We start from the raw sequence: 17,033 nt of genomic DNA, 5'->3' as shown, positions 1-17,033 counted from the left end.
TTAATTCTTAGCCATTTCCTTGCCTATTCCCAATGTCTTATAGCTGAGCTTAATCCAAAGCAAAACAAGCAGCAGTCAAGGGTGTTAAAACATCACTTAAACAGGGAAGGTTCAGTACTGGAGAGCTAACTTTGAAGTTTCCTTAAGACTGTCACTTTATAATCACTATTTTCCCATTTCTAGGGTCTGGGTCACCATTTAGTATTTCCTCAGATGTACTGGCAATTCACTACATTCAAAGAATTTTGTAAAAATGTGATGTATTATTTTCTTTTTTAATTTTTTAAAGTAATCGCTATTTCTGACGTGGGGTCTGGACTCCGGGCTCTTGAGATCAAGAGTCAGGGCTCTACCAGCTGAGCAAGCCAGGATCCCAGTGTCACAGTATTTAAGAAAAAAAATTTAAGAGAAAAAAAGTGGCAGAACAGTGAGATGCTATGAAATGTCATACTCAAGGGGTGTCTGTGTGGCTCAGTGGATTAAAGCCTCTGCCTTAGGCTCAGGTCATGATCCCAGGGTCTTGGGATCCAGATCTGGCTCTCTACTAAGCAGGGAGCCCCTGCTTCCTCCTTTCCCTCTGCCTACTTGTGATCTGTCTGCCCAATAAATAAAATCTTAAAAAAAAAAAAAAGTCATATTCAAATCTGGCTGAATTATAAAACTAAAATGTGGGGATTGAGAAGTGATTTCATGTACTATTTTAATTGGTGGATCAGTGCTCTTTTTGTTTTTTAAAGATTTATTTACGGGGCGCCTGGGTGGTTCAGTGGGTTAAAGCCTCTGCCTTCGGCTCAGGTCATGATCCCAGATCATGTGATCAGTGCTGTTATTATTATCTTCGCCATTCATAATATAGTACTTGGCACAAAACTCAAATAACAGCTGAAGATTTTGTGTTGTCCTCAGGTCTTGGCAGAAATTATCCCAGATTTCTTCTGTGAAATGTCTAGATAGTTTGGATAAGGTTTCACAACATTGGACAATTGGGGGAAACCATGGGGAAAGGACCAGGAAAACCACCTGGTTAGTTTATCTCTCTGCTGCTTTGGGAAATAATGTTCCTGTGGAGCTGGAAGGCCACTGAGGAAGGTGGACTGACTCAACCAGACCAATTTAGGGGTAAGCCAGAATGGGAAAAAAAGATAGTATACTATTAGTATCATTCATAGAGGTTTGCCTAGCCTATCCTAAGTTGAGAACATAACGTACCTGGACAAAAATGTCTATTACAGTATTTGCCTCAGAACTTATAGATTATTCTTTGCAACAATCTATGTTAACATTGATTTATACTTTAAAACATTGTGTTTTGTAGTTGGCCTGTAAATTTAATAAGGTCTTTTTTATTTAATAAAAGCTGACATTTATGGGTCTTAAAAAATAAAAATCTTGGGACACCTGGGTGGCTCAGTGGATTAAGCCTCGGCCTTCGGCTCAGGTCATGATCCCAGGGTCCTGGGATGGAGCCCCACATGGGGCTCTCTGCTCAGAAAGGAGCCTGCTCTCCCCTCTCTCTGCCTACTTGTGATCTCTGTCAAATAAATAAAATCTTAAAAAAAAAAAAAAAAAAAAAGACCCATGTTGGGCACCTGGATGCTCAGTCCATCAAGCATCTGCTTTCTGCTCAGGTCATGATCCCAAGGGTTCTAGGATCTACTCTGGTGGGCTGGGCTCCTTTCTCTGCAGAGAGCCTACTTCTCCCTTTCCCTCTGCCAAATAAATAAAAATATTTAAAAACTAAATTAAAAAACCCTGTTTTAGTCCAATTTTTACTCACTGTACTACTGGTAAAATCAAGGTAGAGACAACAAAGGGTAAAGTGGGTATTTTTATTTATTTGTATTTAAACCTATCCACCAACCAGCCAAACTTGTACTATTATCATATGTTAAAATACAAAACATCTTTCTACAAATACTAGAATTAACAGTTCTAGTAAAACCTCACAAGAGGCAGAGGAAATCAATGAAGCATATTTTAGTTTTACCCTTCACCATTAAAAACTAAGGTTGTTAACAAGAAAGCCTCAAAATCTCAAAATATACCATTATCCTTCATCACAGGTCTTTGTATCTTTACTTCCTATTCTTGATGTTAGATTCTAGAGCCTGAGGATACCCACAGTAGGACTGTACCCAGTTAGCTACAGCCAGAAACACCTGTTCCATGTTGTGCACAGCCAATGCTACTGAGAGCTTTGACTCCAATCATATCCCTTCAATAGATACAGTGAGAATAATGGGAAATACAATCTTAAGGCAAAGATACAGGACTCTAAAAGACAAAATCTAGGAGACGTGACACAGCCATTGCCCAAACCAAGATCAAGTAATACTCGTCGTCACACATCTTCAGGCTGGATGTTCACAGAGTAATTTGGGAACAAATCCATGATTTGCTGGGTACTGAAATATTTAGCAGACTGCTGTATTACACTATAGCTTTCCCCAGAAGTTTCTAGGAGGGACTCCAAATCGCTGACGGAATTTTGCTGGAACTGGATCTGGGGCTGCAGGGATTCCTCTCCACAGCTGTGGAGCTGGCTGTTCCAAGCTTGGGGGCACCAGGTCTGACTGGTCCAGGAGTGGTTGCTCCAAGACTGGCCGTTCCAGGAGTGGTTGCTCCAAGATTGGCTGTTCCAGGTCTGGTTGCTCCAATTCGGGTTATTCCAGGTCTGGCTGCTCCATATTGGAAGGTTTGCAGAAGTGTTCATCAGGTGTCCCTGGTGGTAGGAGTAGAAGGCTGGGTATTCCGTGGCTGCTGTGCTATTCTGAAAGGGAATGGCAGATTACCTGAAAAGCTTGGAGGGAAATCAGAATTGTCTGTGGCAGAGGTTGTCCGGTTTAACAATAAACAAAACTAAGAAGTCAGTGAAAAGAAACCAGAGAATAAAAGCTTCCCCTTACCTGAGTCACACTCTTGCTCTCCTTTGGCCAATGGTTTTTCTGCCACCTCTTACATTTCATTCTCTGGTTCTGGAACCAGGTCTTCACCTACAAAAAAAAAAAAAAAAGTGACAGGAAAATATAAAATACTGGTAGTGTGCATGTACCAGTATTGTTAACGTCTTTCCCCCCTAACAAGCACAATTACCTAAAATGGAGACTTCTAGAGTCCTTTCTGCAATCTGGAAACAATGCTCTGTGTATGAATGTCAAAAGCCCCTCAAGTTAGTTGGCTTTAAAGTTGGTCATGAGGAGAGCCTGGGTGGCTCAGTTGGTTAAACGTCTGCCTCTGGCTCAGTCATGATCCCAGAGTCCTGGGATCTAGACTGCCTCTCCCTCCCCGTTCTGTCCTCTCTGTCAAATAAATAAATAAAAATTAAAAAAAAAAAAAAAAGAAAAGACTTTATTTATTTATGCGACAGAGATCATAAGCAGGGCAAAAGGCAGGCAGGTAGAGAGGATGGAAAGCAGACTCCCTGCTGAGCAGAGAGCTCAATGCAGGGCTCGGTCCCAGGACCCCAGGATTATGACTCGAGCCAAAGGCAGAGGCTTTAACCCACTGAGCCGCCCAGGTGCCCCTAAATAAATAAAAATCTTAAAAAAAAAGAAAGTCATTCATGAAATGTCATCAAGATCCCACTTTTATAATAAAATTATTTGTAGGGGGCACACAAACAGAGCACACTGATGTTAGTACTGCTCATCTGCAAATAAATTTTTTTTTCCCTTCAAATAAGACTTTTTATTTGTCACTGCAAGGACAGCAAAACACACCTTACCTGCTTATAGCTAAGGTTCAGAATGTTGGAAAGTTCCTGCATCTGCTGGAGGCTGAGGTATTTCTGCCTCTGAAATCGATCATTGAGGACATAGAGTTGGGTCTGAGAGAACACTGTCCTGATCTTCTGTTTCTTGCCCTGGGCCGTGTCTTCCCTCCTCCCAGTTCTCTCCTCTGCAGAAGTGGGCGGTAGTTTCACCTTGGGACTGGTGGAGGAATCGGGGCTGTCCTGAACAAGCAGATCCACGGAGGAAGGAAGAGGAGACACTGTCGGGAATAAAACATTTTTCTCTGAAACTTTCCGAAGATTAAATCATATTCACAAATTTTTTGTTTCCAAAGTATTTTTGAAGTTCTCACAACCTCAGAATTAGGTAGTAAATAAAAACTCCTCCATGACCCTGAACACTTGGCTCACCTTTGTATGATGCCAACCCAGTAAGTGTATCCTAGTTGTGGCCATTTCACATCCAGTGGACATGGCCAATAGCTCACCGGCTGGGAAGCAGAGTGGGACTCAAACTTTTTTTTTTTTTAAACGATTTTATTTTTAAGTAATCTCTACATCCAACATGGGGCTCGAACTTACAAGATCAAGAGTCACACATGCTCCTCTAACTGAGCCAGCCAGGAGCCCCCTCGAACCTCTTTGACAAAAGCTTTTTACTGCAAATTAATGCTCCAGAGCCCACACTGTGGCTGCTTAGAAAGTTGGGAATGATCACTGGACTCCCTTCTGTAAAATTAGTCGTATCATTTACATCAGATTCTGGGGACTCTCTAAAATCCACAATTTAGGGGCACTTGGGCGGCTCAGTCGTTAAGCATCTGCCTTCGGCTCAGGCCGTGATCCCAGGGTCCTGGGATCAAGCCATTGGGCTCCCTGATCAGCGGGAAGCCTGCTTCTCCCTCTCCCACTCCCCCTGCTCGTGTTCCCTTTCTTGCTGTCTAATAAACAAATCTTTAAAAAGAATAATAATAAATAAAAATAAAATAAAATCCACAGTTTACCACTGCCCAGTTCCAAATACCAGGACTAGCAGGAACTGAGAATTCTGACAGGCTTCAGTTTCAGTACAAACTCTGCCTTTACTAGCTCTGGGACCACATTTCCGAAAGTATTTCTGTCCTTCACGGAGTTCCTTCATTGATTAAAGCAAAGTGACAGAGAAAATTGCTTAGCACCAGGACTTTGCGTATATCGACTTACTAACTAAAAATTTCTTTGGGATGTCTGAGTGGCTCAGGTCATGTCCTCAGATCGAGTCCTGCATCGGGCTCCTTTCTCAGCAGGGAGCCTGCTTCTCCCTCTGCCTTCCACTCTCCCTGCTTGTGTCACAAATGAAGTCTTTAAAAAAATAATAAAGTAAAAATGAATTTCCTAGATTGCCTATATTTGGTAGCCTCTTAAACTCTTAATTGCACAGAGGTATTTATTCCCCATGCTCAATTTCACTTGTCATGGAATAAAGACAACCTGTATGGGGCAAAAATTCACAATCTTATGCTTCCTTTAAGTAGATCTAGAAGGAAAGAAAGTGGGGCTAGACCAAGGACTATGGTGGGGCATCTCCTAACAACTCTCTCTACAAACTTGCCCTTGGCTTGCTAAGTAGGGCATGCCCACCTGCTTCCATCTATTGCTCATACCCAAGCTGTTTCTCACGACTCAGCACTTTACTTCCAAAGTTTGAAATTATGAAAGGACATCAACCCGAAGTTTAGGAAAACAGCGTAACATTAAAATCTAACATTCCATTAAAGTAGTTGCTTACTTCCTCCTTCCGCACAGCTTAATTTTCGGGGCAATCATCATGAAAAGAACTTTTTAAAATCTTAATTATCTTTACCCCAAGTCTTTAAAAAATGGTAAAAATTTACATTTTCATTTTCAACAACTCCTGCCTGATTTACAAAAAGTACTACCTTTACAGTGTCCTGAGCACAGCCCCCCCTGTTCCACCTGTAGCCATCATTTAGAAGCCAACCAGAGTTTCAGATTTGGGCTCTAGCCACTCTGTCAGCAGAGTAAACCTAGAACTAGCTACCATAAAATGGAATGCACATCTCCCCGGCATGTAGGAGACGTGGGCATAGCAGGCTCCCAGGAACTCAGAACTGCCCGGGTTAGTAACTCGCAGAGCTCAGGAGTGGGAGAAGAGGCGATAACTGGTGTCGCACAAAGGCAAAAACGTTTCAAGAAGGCGAGATTCACAATTACCACGCCGCTTCTGGCACTCCCTTGAAAAAGACTAATAAGAAAGTTCAGAAGCTCCCCGCGTCCCCCAGCTGCGATGCCAGGACTTCTGGCTCTAGCAGTGACATCCCTACTGCGTGCGCTCTGCACCGCGAGATTAAGACGATCAGCTCATTTATTCCGGCACATCTGCGTTTCCACAGTGCCTAGGCACCTCCTCGCTCAAATACGCAGTGAACGGTCCAGATGCCGGCACCCCAGGGCCCTCGTCTCTCGACTGACAACCTGGGACAGGTGGAAGGGCTCCCGTCACCAAGTTACAACCGAGACAGGTGCCGAGAAGATTCACTGGGGACACCTGCTAGTATGAATGGCCTACAAATGCTCACGAGGGAAACGAAGGACCGTGACCCTCCTCCTGCTTCACGTTCCCTCAAGATCAGCTTTCCGAGGATTCACGTTTGCCTTACCGGTCTCCGCGTGGGGCGTCTCAGCAGATGACATTTGTAGGAACGCGTAATTTTCTTCAGGCCTGCAAACCTCAGGCATTGGAGAAGAGTCCCTAGACCCGGGCGGTCTGGGGCCAGACCGGCACTGGGGCGGAGCTGGGTCCGCACTCATGTTGGGGAGTTGAGGGTAGAGCGGGGGAAAGAGCAAGATTGTAAGGTAGGCCCAGTCTTCTGGATCCAGGTGGAAGAGCCGAGAGAAATAGAAAGACGTCCAGGTGTAAGAGTATGAGAAAGACAGAATGAAGGAGGTCACCCCGGAAAGGGTAAGAGCCAAGCAGCCCAAGGGAGTCAAAGGTGAAGATTCTCTAGGCTCTAGATTTATAAGGAAGGCTCCGCCATCCTCAGACCCGCCCCTCCTGGCAGCCCCACGCCCACACACACCCTTGGAAATTCTCGGTTAATCCCGTCTGCCAGTCTCACCAAGGCCATTGTCATGTAAAAGGTGGCGGCAGGGTAGTCCAGACTGGGTGGGGAACGGGAAAACGGGGGCCCCGAGACCTCGAGAGGAAAAGTAAGACCAACAATTAAATATTTCTGGGTTCGCCACGTTTCCATCTTTTCAAATCAGAGATGCACCTAAGGCTACCTAAGGTGATCGAATCTTCCACTAGAACAATTAATTCCTTGATTTAAGACCCCTTAGGGTCTCCAAATGGAGCTACTGCTGGCAAAAGCTTCGCCCAGGGAGCTTGGTTTTCCTCTTTGAGTCCCCCTAAGGTCACAATAAAACACTTATTGTGTGTTGCTAAGGTGTCAGTTGATATTAAAAATAGGACTTGTTTTCAAGGTGTTCTCATTGTTTTTTTGTTTTGTTTTGTTTTGGTTTGTTTTTTTTTAACTTTCAGAGACGCAGAGCTGGGCAAGTCTTTCCCCCAGGACTGTTGTCTCCTTTTTAATAAAAGCCCGAGGAAAGGAGCTGTAGCCGCTGACTTTGGTGCCTGCATAGGCTATCAGTATGGGAAATTTATAAGTGGTTTTCATGTACCTGTTGCTCAGTTTCGTCATCTGTGCCTCTTTCTGTGTTGCTGTAAAAAGTAAAGAAAATACAGACCTAAATCCTAATAGTTCTTAACACCCATCACCTACAAATCGGGGCTCTTAAGAGAAATTCTATCCTTATCCTATGCTAGTGATCTCCAAGTTCGAAACTACCTTTTTGTTGCGATTATTATTTTAATCCAGTAAACAACATGATAGATTGAGGGCACCCTTTCTAATTTTATCTGGGACATTCCTGGATGTAAAATAATGAAACTTCTTGACCTGGAAAGAGGGAGGCCAAGAAGAACATTTCCCTGAGCAAATGATATTCCTGTGAATGGTCTTGCCAAAGCGTTTGTGACCAGTTCCTTTTAGAATTTCTGTTGGACCCTCCTAAGCAAACATCTTCTTCCGGCCTTTCTTTCCCCTTCTGGCTCTTTTTTAAATCCACTTTTCTTTCCCTGGCCTGGCATTTCTGCCATGTCCTGCAACTCCACTCCATCCCCACTCTGAAATTGTTTTTTTCGTTTTTCGTTTTGGTTTTTTCCATATGTTTTCCAAAGGACCAGTTGTTATGGTTGGGTTTCAGCACAAACATATTTATAGACAAAGATAACAGTTCGCAGCATTCAATTTTCCTCCCCACTCTCAAATTCAATATTCGAGAAAGCTAAGATTTCTTCCTCTTTTCAGTCTCCTACTCCTCCAAGTAAACCCTTAGCAAATTTAATTCTATCTTTTTCGGAGGTGCAAGCCAGACTAATCCTCGCATGCGCTTTGCTCCTTGGGTCTCCACCTAGACCTGCTGGCTTTGCTGTCGTAACAATTTCTGTTCTCAACTCGAGGATGCCAATTTGTGAGCCTAGGAGGGGTCCCAGGACCAAAGTGCGGAGATCGAATTCTCTGTAATCTTTTCTTTGTCTTCTCAGACCATCATTCTGGAAGGGAGAAGAGTAAAAATAGAGTTTCAAGGAAGAGGTGGGTGGAAATACATTGGGTTCAGGCAGACAGTCTCTGTCTCATTACAGATAGAGTATGATTTTTTTTTTAAGGGGTAATGTGAGGGATGGATGGAGTGAACGAATTGTGGCGATCTACTTTCAACATTTACGTTTATCAGTCCCTTAAGTCCCTTTAAGGTGTGTTGTGCACCTTAAACTAATACAATGCCATATGTCAATTCCGTCTCAATAAAACTGGGGTAAAAATAAACAAAAAAGAAGAAAACTTGACTTCCTGGCTTTCAGTTAGCACAGTTGGTAAACGAGTGCCGTCAAGGCCACCAAGCCCGCAGCTCTCTAAACCCCAGGTCCCAGAAGCTTTGTTCTTTGCTGACGGGGGTCTTCGCCTAAAGCCTGGGCCAAATTCCCTCCCATCCCCCCACCTGTGTCTCATTGTATCTGGGGTCAGAGCCTCTGGAGTGAAAGACCAAAGGGAAGGGGGGGCTGGTAGCTAGAAGGCAAACTTACTACATTCTTTGCCCAGGAAAGCAATTTGAATAAGGTTGAGAGAATGCTTAGGAAGGTGTCAGAGACCTTGGATTTGTCGGGGTGGGCTGTGTGGGTGGAGGAGGGCTGTGTTACAAGTAGAGTCCAGGCCTGCAAATGCAAAAGTGATTTTAGATTTTGTTTTCCAAGGAGCATAATCCGGAAAGGAGAAGAAAAAAAGCACTAAATATTAAAAATGAAAAATATTTTTCAGAAAAAATTTATTCCTTACTTAAAGTTAAGAAATGCATGTTAGGAATGCATTTAGGAATCTTTTAGGAACACAGGTGTCCCAGCTTTGCATCAGATATTACTGACCTGTCAGGAAGCGACAGTCATGATGCGTATTAATATAGACTTTGCTGCCCCTCGATTTTCAGGCATAGTGTACTCATCAAATGTGGAATTATCAAACTTATTATTAATTTATCACTGGTGGGATCATCGGATTGATTATCGACTTATCGTTGTTTTCACTCTTCACCCATTGTCCATTTGAGTTTACCTGAGTGTAATCCAAACTGGGAGGCGGTCACCTGTTTTCATTTAATTCTCGTAAAAGTTTCTGCCTCTATTTCTTGCTTCTTTACGTTCACTCTACGTAATAAATCCAGTCTATAAGTAGCTGTTTCTTGTCCCTTAAGTACAAACGTATGTGTGTTTATAGATATATTTAGTGATTTTTAACATTTATAGGCTAGGAACCATTTATTGCTTATTTAACTAATAGTTCACGAGTGCCTATCTTGTGCTGGAGAGAAAAGAAATAATTAAACAACATCTTCTCTGAGGAGCTAGCAATTTATTGAGTAGATCAAAATAGACCAAAAGACAATTATAATGTCGTGTGATGAGTACCAAAAGTAAAAAACCAAAAATGACATGTGCACTAGATGCTGAGGGAGAACAAACAAAGGAAGGTGTGGCCAGGGAGGGCAATCAGAGAAGACTTCTTGGAGGATTTTTGATTGAGCAGAGATGGAAAAGCTGAAAGTGTAGGGAAGCAAATTCCGGAAAATGAACACTTTCGGCAAAGGCAAAAGTCAGTGTCTTAGAGAAAATAATGGGTTATTGGAAAATATGGTCACGAGACCTGAGAGGTAATAAAGTGACCAGAAATAGTCAAACAACAACAAACAAACAAAAACTGCATTTTTAAAAAAGATTTTTATTTATTTATTTGACAGACAGAGATCACAAGTAGGCAGAAAGGTAGGCAGAGAGAAGGGGGAAGCAGGCTCCCCGCTGAGCAGAGAGCCTGATGTGGGGTTTGATCCCAGGACCCTGGGATCATGACCTGAGCCGAAGGCAGAGGCTTCAACCCATTGAGCCACCCCGGCGCCCCCAAAACTGTATGTTTTGAATTAAACCTCCTTTCCTTAATTTATACTCTGTTGGTGTTCCACCTGCTATCCTGATGGTTCTCTGTCTCCTTTCTGGTTCCTCTCATCCCCAGACATCTAAAAGTTAAGAGTGTACCAAAGCTTAGTTCTCAACCCTCTCCTTTCTTCTCTTTATTTTTTAAAGATTTTATTTATTTGGCAGAGAGATCACAAAATAGGCAGCGGGGGAGGAGGAAGCAGGCACCCTGCTGAGCAGGGATCTTGATGCCGGGCTCCATCCCAGGACCCTGGGATCATGACCTGATGACCTGAGTGGAAGGCAGAGGCTTAACCCACTGAGCCACCCAGGTGACGCCTCTTCCTTTCTTCTTTCTTCTTTCTCTCCCTTTCTTTCTTCCTTCCTCTGTTCCCTTCCTTCCTCCCTTTACTCCCTCCTTCCTTCCTTCCTTCTTTCTCTCCTTCCTTCCTTCCTTCTTTCCTTCCTCTGTTCCTTCTCTCCCTTCCTTTCTTCCTTCCCTCTTTCTCTCTCTCTTCCTTCCTGTTTCCCTCCTTCCTTCCTTCCTTCTTCTGTTCCGTCCGTCCCTCCCTCCCTCCCTCCCTCCCTCTATTTTATTTATTTGAGAAAGAGTGCACACACATTCGTGGAGAGAGGGCAGACAGAGAAGCAGACTGCCACTGAGCAGGGAACCTGAGGCAGGGTTGGATCCCAGGATTCTGAGATCATGACCTGAGCAGAAGGTAGACCCTTAACTAACTAAGCCACCCAGGCGCCCCTCAAACCTCTTTTCTATCCACACTCACTATATTGGTGATTTTCCTGTCTTATGACTTTCAATACCATCGATATGTTTTGGTTTTTTTAAAGATTTTATTTATTGTGAGAGGCACAGAGTGAGTGAGCGAGCCCAGAGCCCAGGCAGGGGTGGGACGGAGGGAGAGGCAGACTCCCTGCTGAGGGTGGAGCCTGCCCTGAGGACCTGACTTGACTCGGGGCTGGATCTCTGGACCCTGAGGTCATGACCTGAGCTTAAGTCGGATGCTTATAGGTGCCCCCCTAACTATATACTTTTGACCTTTAAATGTATGTCTATCCCAGACCTGTTCCCCAAACACAATCTCATATGACCTCACATCCCCATTTGGATTTCTAAAAAGCATCACAAAATTAGTATTTCAAACTAACATTGAAATATTAGATGGGTTCATCTTATAGTCTTCTCCATCTCCGTGTGTGCCAATTCCATCTTTTTAGTTGCTCAGGCCAAAACCTTAATGCCATCTTTGTGGACTGTGCCTTCAAAATATATCTTGAATCCAGTTACTTCTTTCTTTTAATCTTTTGTGTCCTCCAGTGTTTCTTTTTTCAGTTCTTGGAGTGAGTTTTGATCACATGAACTAGGGCTTAGAAAACCAGCAGAGTAGCAAGAAATGGTTATTTCTTTTATTTTTATTTATTTATTTTTAAAGATTTTATTTATTCATTTGATAGAGAGATCACAAGTAGGCAGAGAGAAAGGGAGAAGCAGGCTCCCCACCAAGCAGAGAGCCCAATGTGGGGCTCGATCCCAGGACCCCGAGACCACAACCTGAGCTGAAGGCAGAGGCTTAACCCACTGAGCCACCCAGGCGCCTCTGGTTATTTCTTTTTCTTTTTTTTTTTTTTTTTAAGATTTATTTATTTATTTATTTACTTGACAGATCAGAAGTAGGCTGAGAGGCAGACCGAGAGAGGAGGAAGCAGGCTCCCCACTGAGAAGAGACCCCGATGCAGGGCTCGATCCCAGGACCCTGGGATCATGACCTGAGCCAAAGGCAGAGGCTTAACCCACTGAGCCACCCAGGTGCCCCTGGTTATTTCTTTTAAGGAATATTTATATATTGTGTTATTGCCCACGTCACAGGAGAGCTGGGGACTTGAAGTTACCTGTGACCTCTAGCAAGTGTGCCGACCTAAGCTGCATTTGATCTTTTCTGACCGCTCCAAGATTACCACTCTCTCCACACCACCATCCAACCCTTGGATGATTTCAACAGCCTCCCAGCTGGTCTCCCTGTTTGCACCTTAGCCTTCCTAAAGTAGTCTCCACATACTGGCCAGAGTGAATTTGTATGAAGACAAGTGGTATCAAGCTATTCCTTTGCTCAAAATCCTCTTTCAGTGTTCTCACGTTGGGAGGAACACCTCTGTCCTGTCACCTTTGTGCCTCTCCACCCTCCTGCGACTGACCTTCCCTTCCTAGAAGCTCTCCCGAATCAGGGATTTTGCGGTCACTCTTATCTCTCGCTGATCTGTCCCTCCCCCAAAAAACCTTCCAGGCTGATCTCTCACCTCCTTTCCATCTTTTTTTTTTTTTTTTTAATTTTTTAAAGATTTTATTTATTTATTTGAGAGAGAGATTATGAGAGAGAGCATGTGTGTCAGAGAGAGTGTACAAGAGAGCATGAGTGCCGGAAGAGCAGAGGGAAAGGGAGAAGCAGCTCTTTGCTGAGCAAGGAGCACGATGTGGGGTCTCAATCCCAGGACCCCAGGATCATGACCTGAGCCAAAGGCGGACGCTCAACTGACTGAGCCGCCCAGGCGCCCTCCTTTCCATCTTTAATATTACCTTCACCGTAATGTCTCCTGCTCCCTATCCTTTTCCTCTTGATTTTTCTTCATAACTCTTGTCACCGTCTTGGACAATATAGGCTATCTATCATGTATCTATCTATATCTTCTGTCATCTGTCTATCATCTTCTATTTACCTACAACTAAAATATAAACTAAGGGATGCCTAGCTGGCTCAGCGGGAAGCATGTGTGACTCTTGATCTAAGGGTTGTGGGTTTGAGCCCCATGTTGGGTGTAGAGAGTGCTAAAATCAATAAATAAACTTAAAAAAAATTTGTTAAAATATGAACAATGTGATGGGGCTTCTGTCTGGCTCAGTCATTGGAGCCTGTGACCCTTGATCTTGGGGTTTTGAGTTAAAGCCCCATGATGCGTGCAGAGATTACTTAAATAAATAATAACTTAAAAAAATAAAAATCTTTTTTTTTTTTAAGATTTTATTTATTTATTTGACAGAGAGAAATTACAAGTACACTGAGAGGCAGGCAGAGAGAGAGAGAGAGAGAAGGAAGCAGGCTCCCTGCTGAGCAGAGAGCCCGATGCGGGACTCGATCCCAGGACCCTGAGATCATGACCTGAGCCGAAGGCAGCGGCTTAACCCACTGAGCCACCCAGGCGCCCCCAAAATAAAAATCTTTAAAATACATAGATGGGGCATCTGGTTGGCTCGGTGGGTTGAACCTCTACCTTCGGCTTGGGTCGTGTTCTTGGGGTCCTGGGATCGATCCCCGCATCGGGCTCTCTGCTCGGTGGAGAGCTTGCTTCTGCCTCTCTGCCTACTTGTGATCTCTTTCTCTGTCCAATAAATAAATAAAATCTTTAAAAATAAAATGAAATACATAGATAAGCTTTGTGAGGGCAGTTATTTTCATTTTTGGCAGTTTTTTTTTTTTTTAAGATTTTATTTATTTATTTGACAGAGAGACAGATCACAAGCAGGCAGAGAGAGAGAGAGGGAAGCAGGCTCCCCGCTGAGCAGAGAGCCCGATGCGGGGCTCGATTCCAGGACCCCGGGATCATGACCTGAGCTGAAGGCAGGGGCTTTATTTAACCCACTGAGCCACCCAGGCGCCCCCATTTTTGGCAGTTTTGTTCAGTGTAGTATCCCTAGCCCTAGAAGAGTGTGGACCATAGGCCGCCATCATCAGCATCACCTGTGAGCTTGTTGGGGACACAAATGGGTGGGCTTTACCACAGAAATACTGAATAGGAATCTCTGGAGGGGGTGACTGGGGATCTGTTGACAAAGTTCTCCAGGTGGGGCACCTGGGTGGCTCACTTGGATGTTCAACTCTTGACTTCAGCTCTAGGTCATGATCTCAGGGTTGTGGGACTGAATCTTGGGTCTGGCTCTGCACTGAACATGGAGTCTGCTTGTCCTTCTCCCTTGGCTTCTGCCCCTCCTCGTGCACTTTCTCCCTCTCAAATAAATAAATAAGTAAAATCTAAAAAAAAAAATTCTCCAGGTGATTCTTTAGCATGCCTTTGTTTGTTGATGAAAGAATGAAAGAATGGGTTTAAATGAGACCTTGGCCTTTGTAAGCAAAAAGAGGGTAGGAGCCATTTCCTTACATTTAAATATTAAATTGCATTTCAATGTAATATACAGAATAATCTTTAAAAAGCAACAATGCTCTTTGCCTCAAGTCCGTTGAACTAAATTCAGTGAGCCTGAAGCTCTTCTAAAAGAGTCCACTTTAATCTTTCTGGCCCTTCTGGGAGATAGATTATTTTGAATTTACCTGTGTTATCAAGATGAACTGCATCAAACTGCTGTGATAGAGATTACAAATAGAATTACAAAAGCATATTCCCCACTTACCTTGCCTGTTATAGCTGTAAGAGCAAAACCACAACTTTTCTTCCCTTAAAAGAAACTTATTATACAAAACTTAACACTTGGGGGGCGCCTGGGTGGCTCCGGTTAAATAAAGCCTCTGCCTTCGGCTCAGGTCCTGATCCCAGGGCCCTGGGATCTTGACCCGCATCAGGCTCTCTGCGTGGCAGGGAGCCTGCTTCCCCCTCTCTCTCTGCCTGCCTCTCTGCCTACTTGTGATATCTGTCTGTCAAATGAATAAATAAAAGTCTTTTTTTTTTTTGCGGATGAGTGATTTAAAAAAAAAAATTTATTTATTTGACAGAGGTCACAAGTAGACAGAGAGGCAGGCAGAGAGAGAGGAGGAAGCAGGCTCCCCACAGAGCAGAGAGCCCAAAGCCGGGCTTGATCCCAGGACTCTGGGATCATGACCTGAGCCAAAGGCAGAGGCTTTAACCCACTGAGCCACCCAGGCACCCCAATAAAAATCTTAAAAAAAAAAACAAAAACCAAACATCTTAACACTTGGGGCACCTGGGTGTCTCAGTGGGTTAAGCCTCTGCCTTGGGCTCAGGTCATGGTCTCAGGGTCCTGGGATTGAGCCCTGCATCAAGCGCTCAGCTCAGTAGGGAGCCTGCTTCCCCCTCTCCCTCTGTCTGCCTCTCTGCCTGCTTATGATCTCTCTCTCTGTCAAATAAATAAATAAAATCTTTAAAAACAAACAAAACTGGGATGCCTGCGTGGCTCAGTGGGTAAAGCCTCTGCCTTTGGCTCTGGTAATAATCTCAGGGTCATGGAATCGAGCCCCGCATCAGGCTCTCTGCTCAGCATAAATAAATAGATAAATATTTATTTATTCAAATAAATAAATAAATATTATTTATTCAAATAAATAAATAAAATCTTTTTTTTTTAAAGATTTTATTTATTTATTTGACAGAGAGAAATCACAAGTAGACAGGCAGGCAGGGAGAGAGAGAGAGAGAGAGAGAGGGAAGCAGGCTCCCCGCTGAGCAGAGAGCCTGATGCGGGACTCGATCCCAAGACCCTGAGATCATGACCCGAGCCGAAGGCAGCGGCCCAATCCACTGAGCCACCCAGGCGCTCCAAATCTTTTTTTTTTTTTAAGATTTTATTTATTTATTTGACAGAGAACACAAGTAGGCAGAGAGGCAGGCAGAGAGAGAGGAGGAAGCAGGCTCCCTGCTGAGCAGAGAGTCCGATGGGGGACTCGATCCCAGGACCCTGAGATCATGACCTGAGCCGAAGGCAGCGGCCCAACCCACTGAGCCACCCAGGCGCCCAAATAAAATCTTTTTAAAAAATAAATAAATAAATAAAATCTTATGTAATGGTCAATACTTTAAACCCTCTGAATGAACCTGTCATCCAGTTCAAATAATTTATTCAAGACCACTCTTGTTTTATCGATGACTTTACCATGAGCACAAGGTTTGAAGTTCAGTAAAAAGTTCACCGAACAAAATATGTGAGACATCACTGACCCCCTTTTCCACTATCCACACTTCTGGTCAGGCGATCAACAACTGTGTCACCATAATCTTACTTCCCAGCACTTCTCCAGGCTGCCATCTAAACGTTCAACACCACTCGCCGGATCCTGGTTCCAGGCACCATCTCTTAGACCTCTGCACACTTCTAGTAACCCTTCCATAGATGGAGCCAACTGTGTACCAGAGTGATCTTTCTTTCCTTCTCTTTCTTTCTTTCTTTCTTTCTTTCTTTCTTTCTTTCTTTCTTTCTTTCTTTCTTTCTTTCTTTCTTTTTAGATTTTATTTATTAGATGGGGTACCTGGGTGGCTCAGTCATTAAGCATCTGCCTTTGGCTCAGATCATGATCTTACACTCCTGGGATCAAGCCCCACATCCTGCTCCCTGCTCAGCAGAGAGCCTGCTTCTCCCTCTCTATCTGCCTCTTGCTCCCCCTCCTTGTGCTCCCTCTCTGTCAAATAAATAGAATCTTTAAAAAAAAGAAGAAAGAAAAAAAAATTTTATTTATTAGAGAGAGGGCACAAGCTGGCGGAGGGGCGGAGGGAGACGCAAACGCAGACTCCCCGCTGATCAGGGAGTCCGCGGGAGCCTGATGCGAGCCTGACTTCAGGCTCCAGGATCATGACCTGAATGGAAGGTAGACACATAACCCACTGCGCCACGCAGGTGCCTCTGGAGTGATGCCCCAACATCCCTCTGCTTAAGTGTTGTCAAAGGAAGCTACTGTCACTCTCTGCCCGCTTCTCCAGTCTGTTCTGAGCTTTGGTAAACTGCTGTACCCAAGCAATCCCCTTTTCCCTGAATGCTTACCTGCCCCCTTTGTTTGGTTCATTTTCAGCTATCTTTTTTTTTTT

The 17,033-nt window shown here is 44.0% G+C and overlaps 1 protein-coding gene across 1 annotated transcript; it reads right to left on the bottom strand.

Annotated features, from left to right (window-relative positions):
- Positions 1 to 2,341: 2,341 nt before the first annotated feature.
- Positions 2,342 to 6,541, bottom strand: NANOG (Nanog homeobox). The gene is made up of 4 exons (XM_059404937.1): positions 6,391 to 6,541; positions 3,725 to 3,990; positions 2,907 to 2,993; positions 2,342 to 2,770 (listed from the first exon to the last, which is right to left on the bottom strand). The coding sequence occupies exons 1-4, from the start codon at positions 6,539 to 6,541 to the stop codon at positions 2,342 to 2,344; spliced, it is 933 nt and encodes a 310-aa protein (XP_059260920.1).
- Positions 6,542 to 17,033: the final 10,492 nt, after the last annotated feature.

The sequence above is a fragment of the Mustela nigripes genome, chromosome 6 (genome assembly GCF_022355385.1).
Source record: "Mustela nigripes isolate SB6536 chromosome 6, MUSNIG.SB6536, whole genome shotgun sequence".
NCBI classification, from domain to species: Eukaryota; Metazoa; Chordata; class Mammalia; order Carnivora; family Mustelidae; genus Mustela; species Mustela nigripes.
The sequence above is the reverse complement of the archived record's forward strand: the minus strand, read 5'-3'. Positions and strand labels throughout refer to the sequence as shown.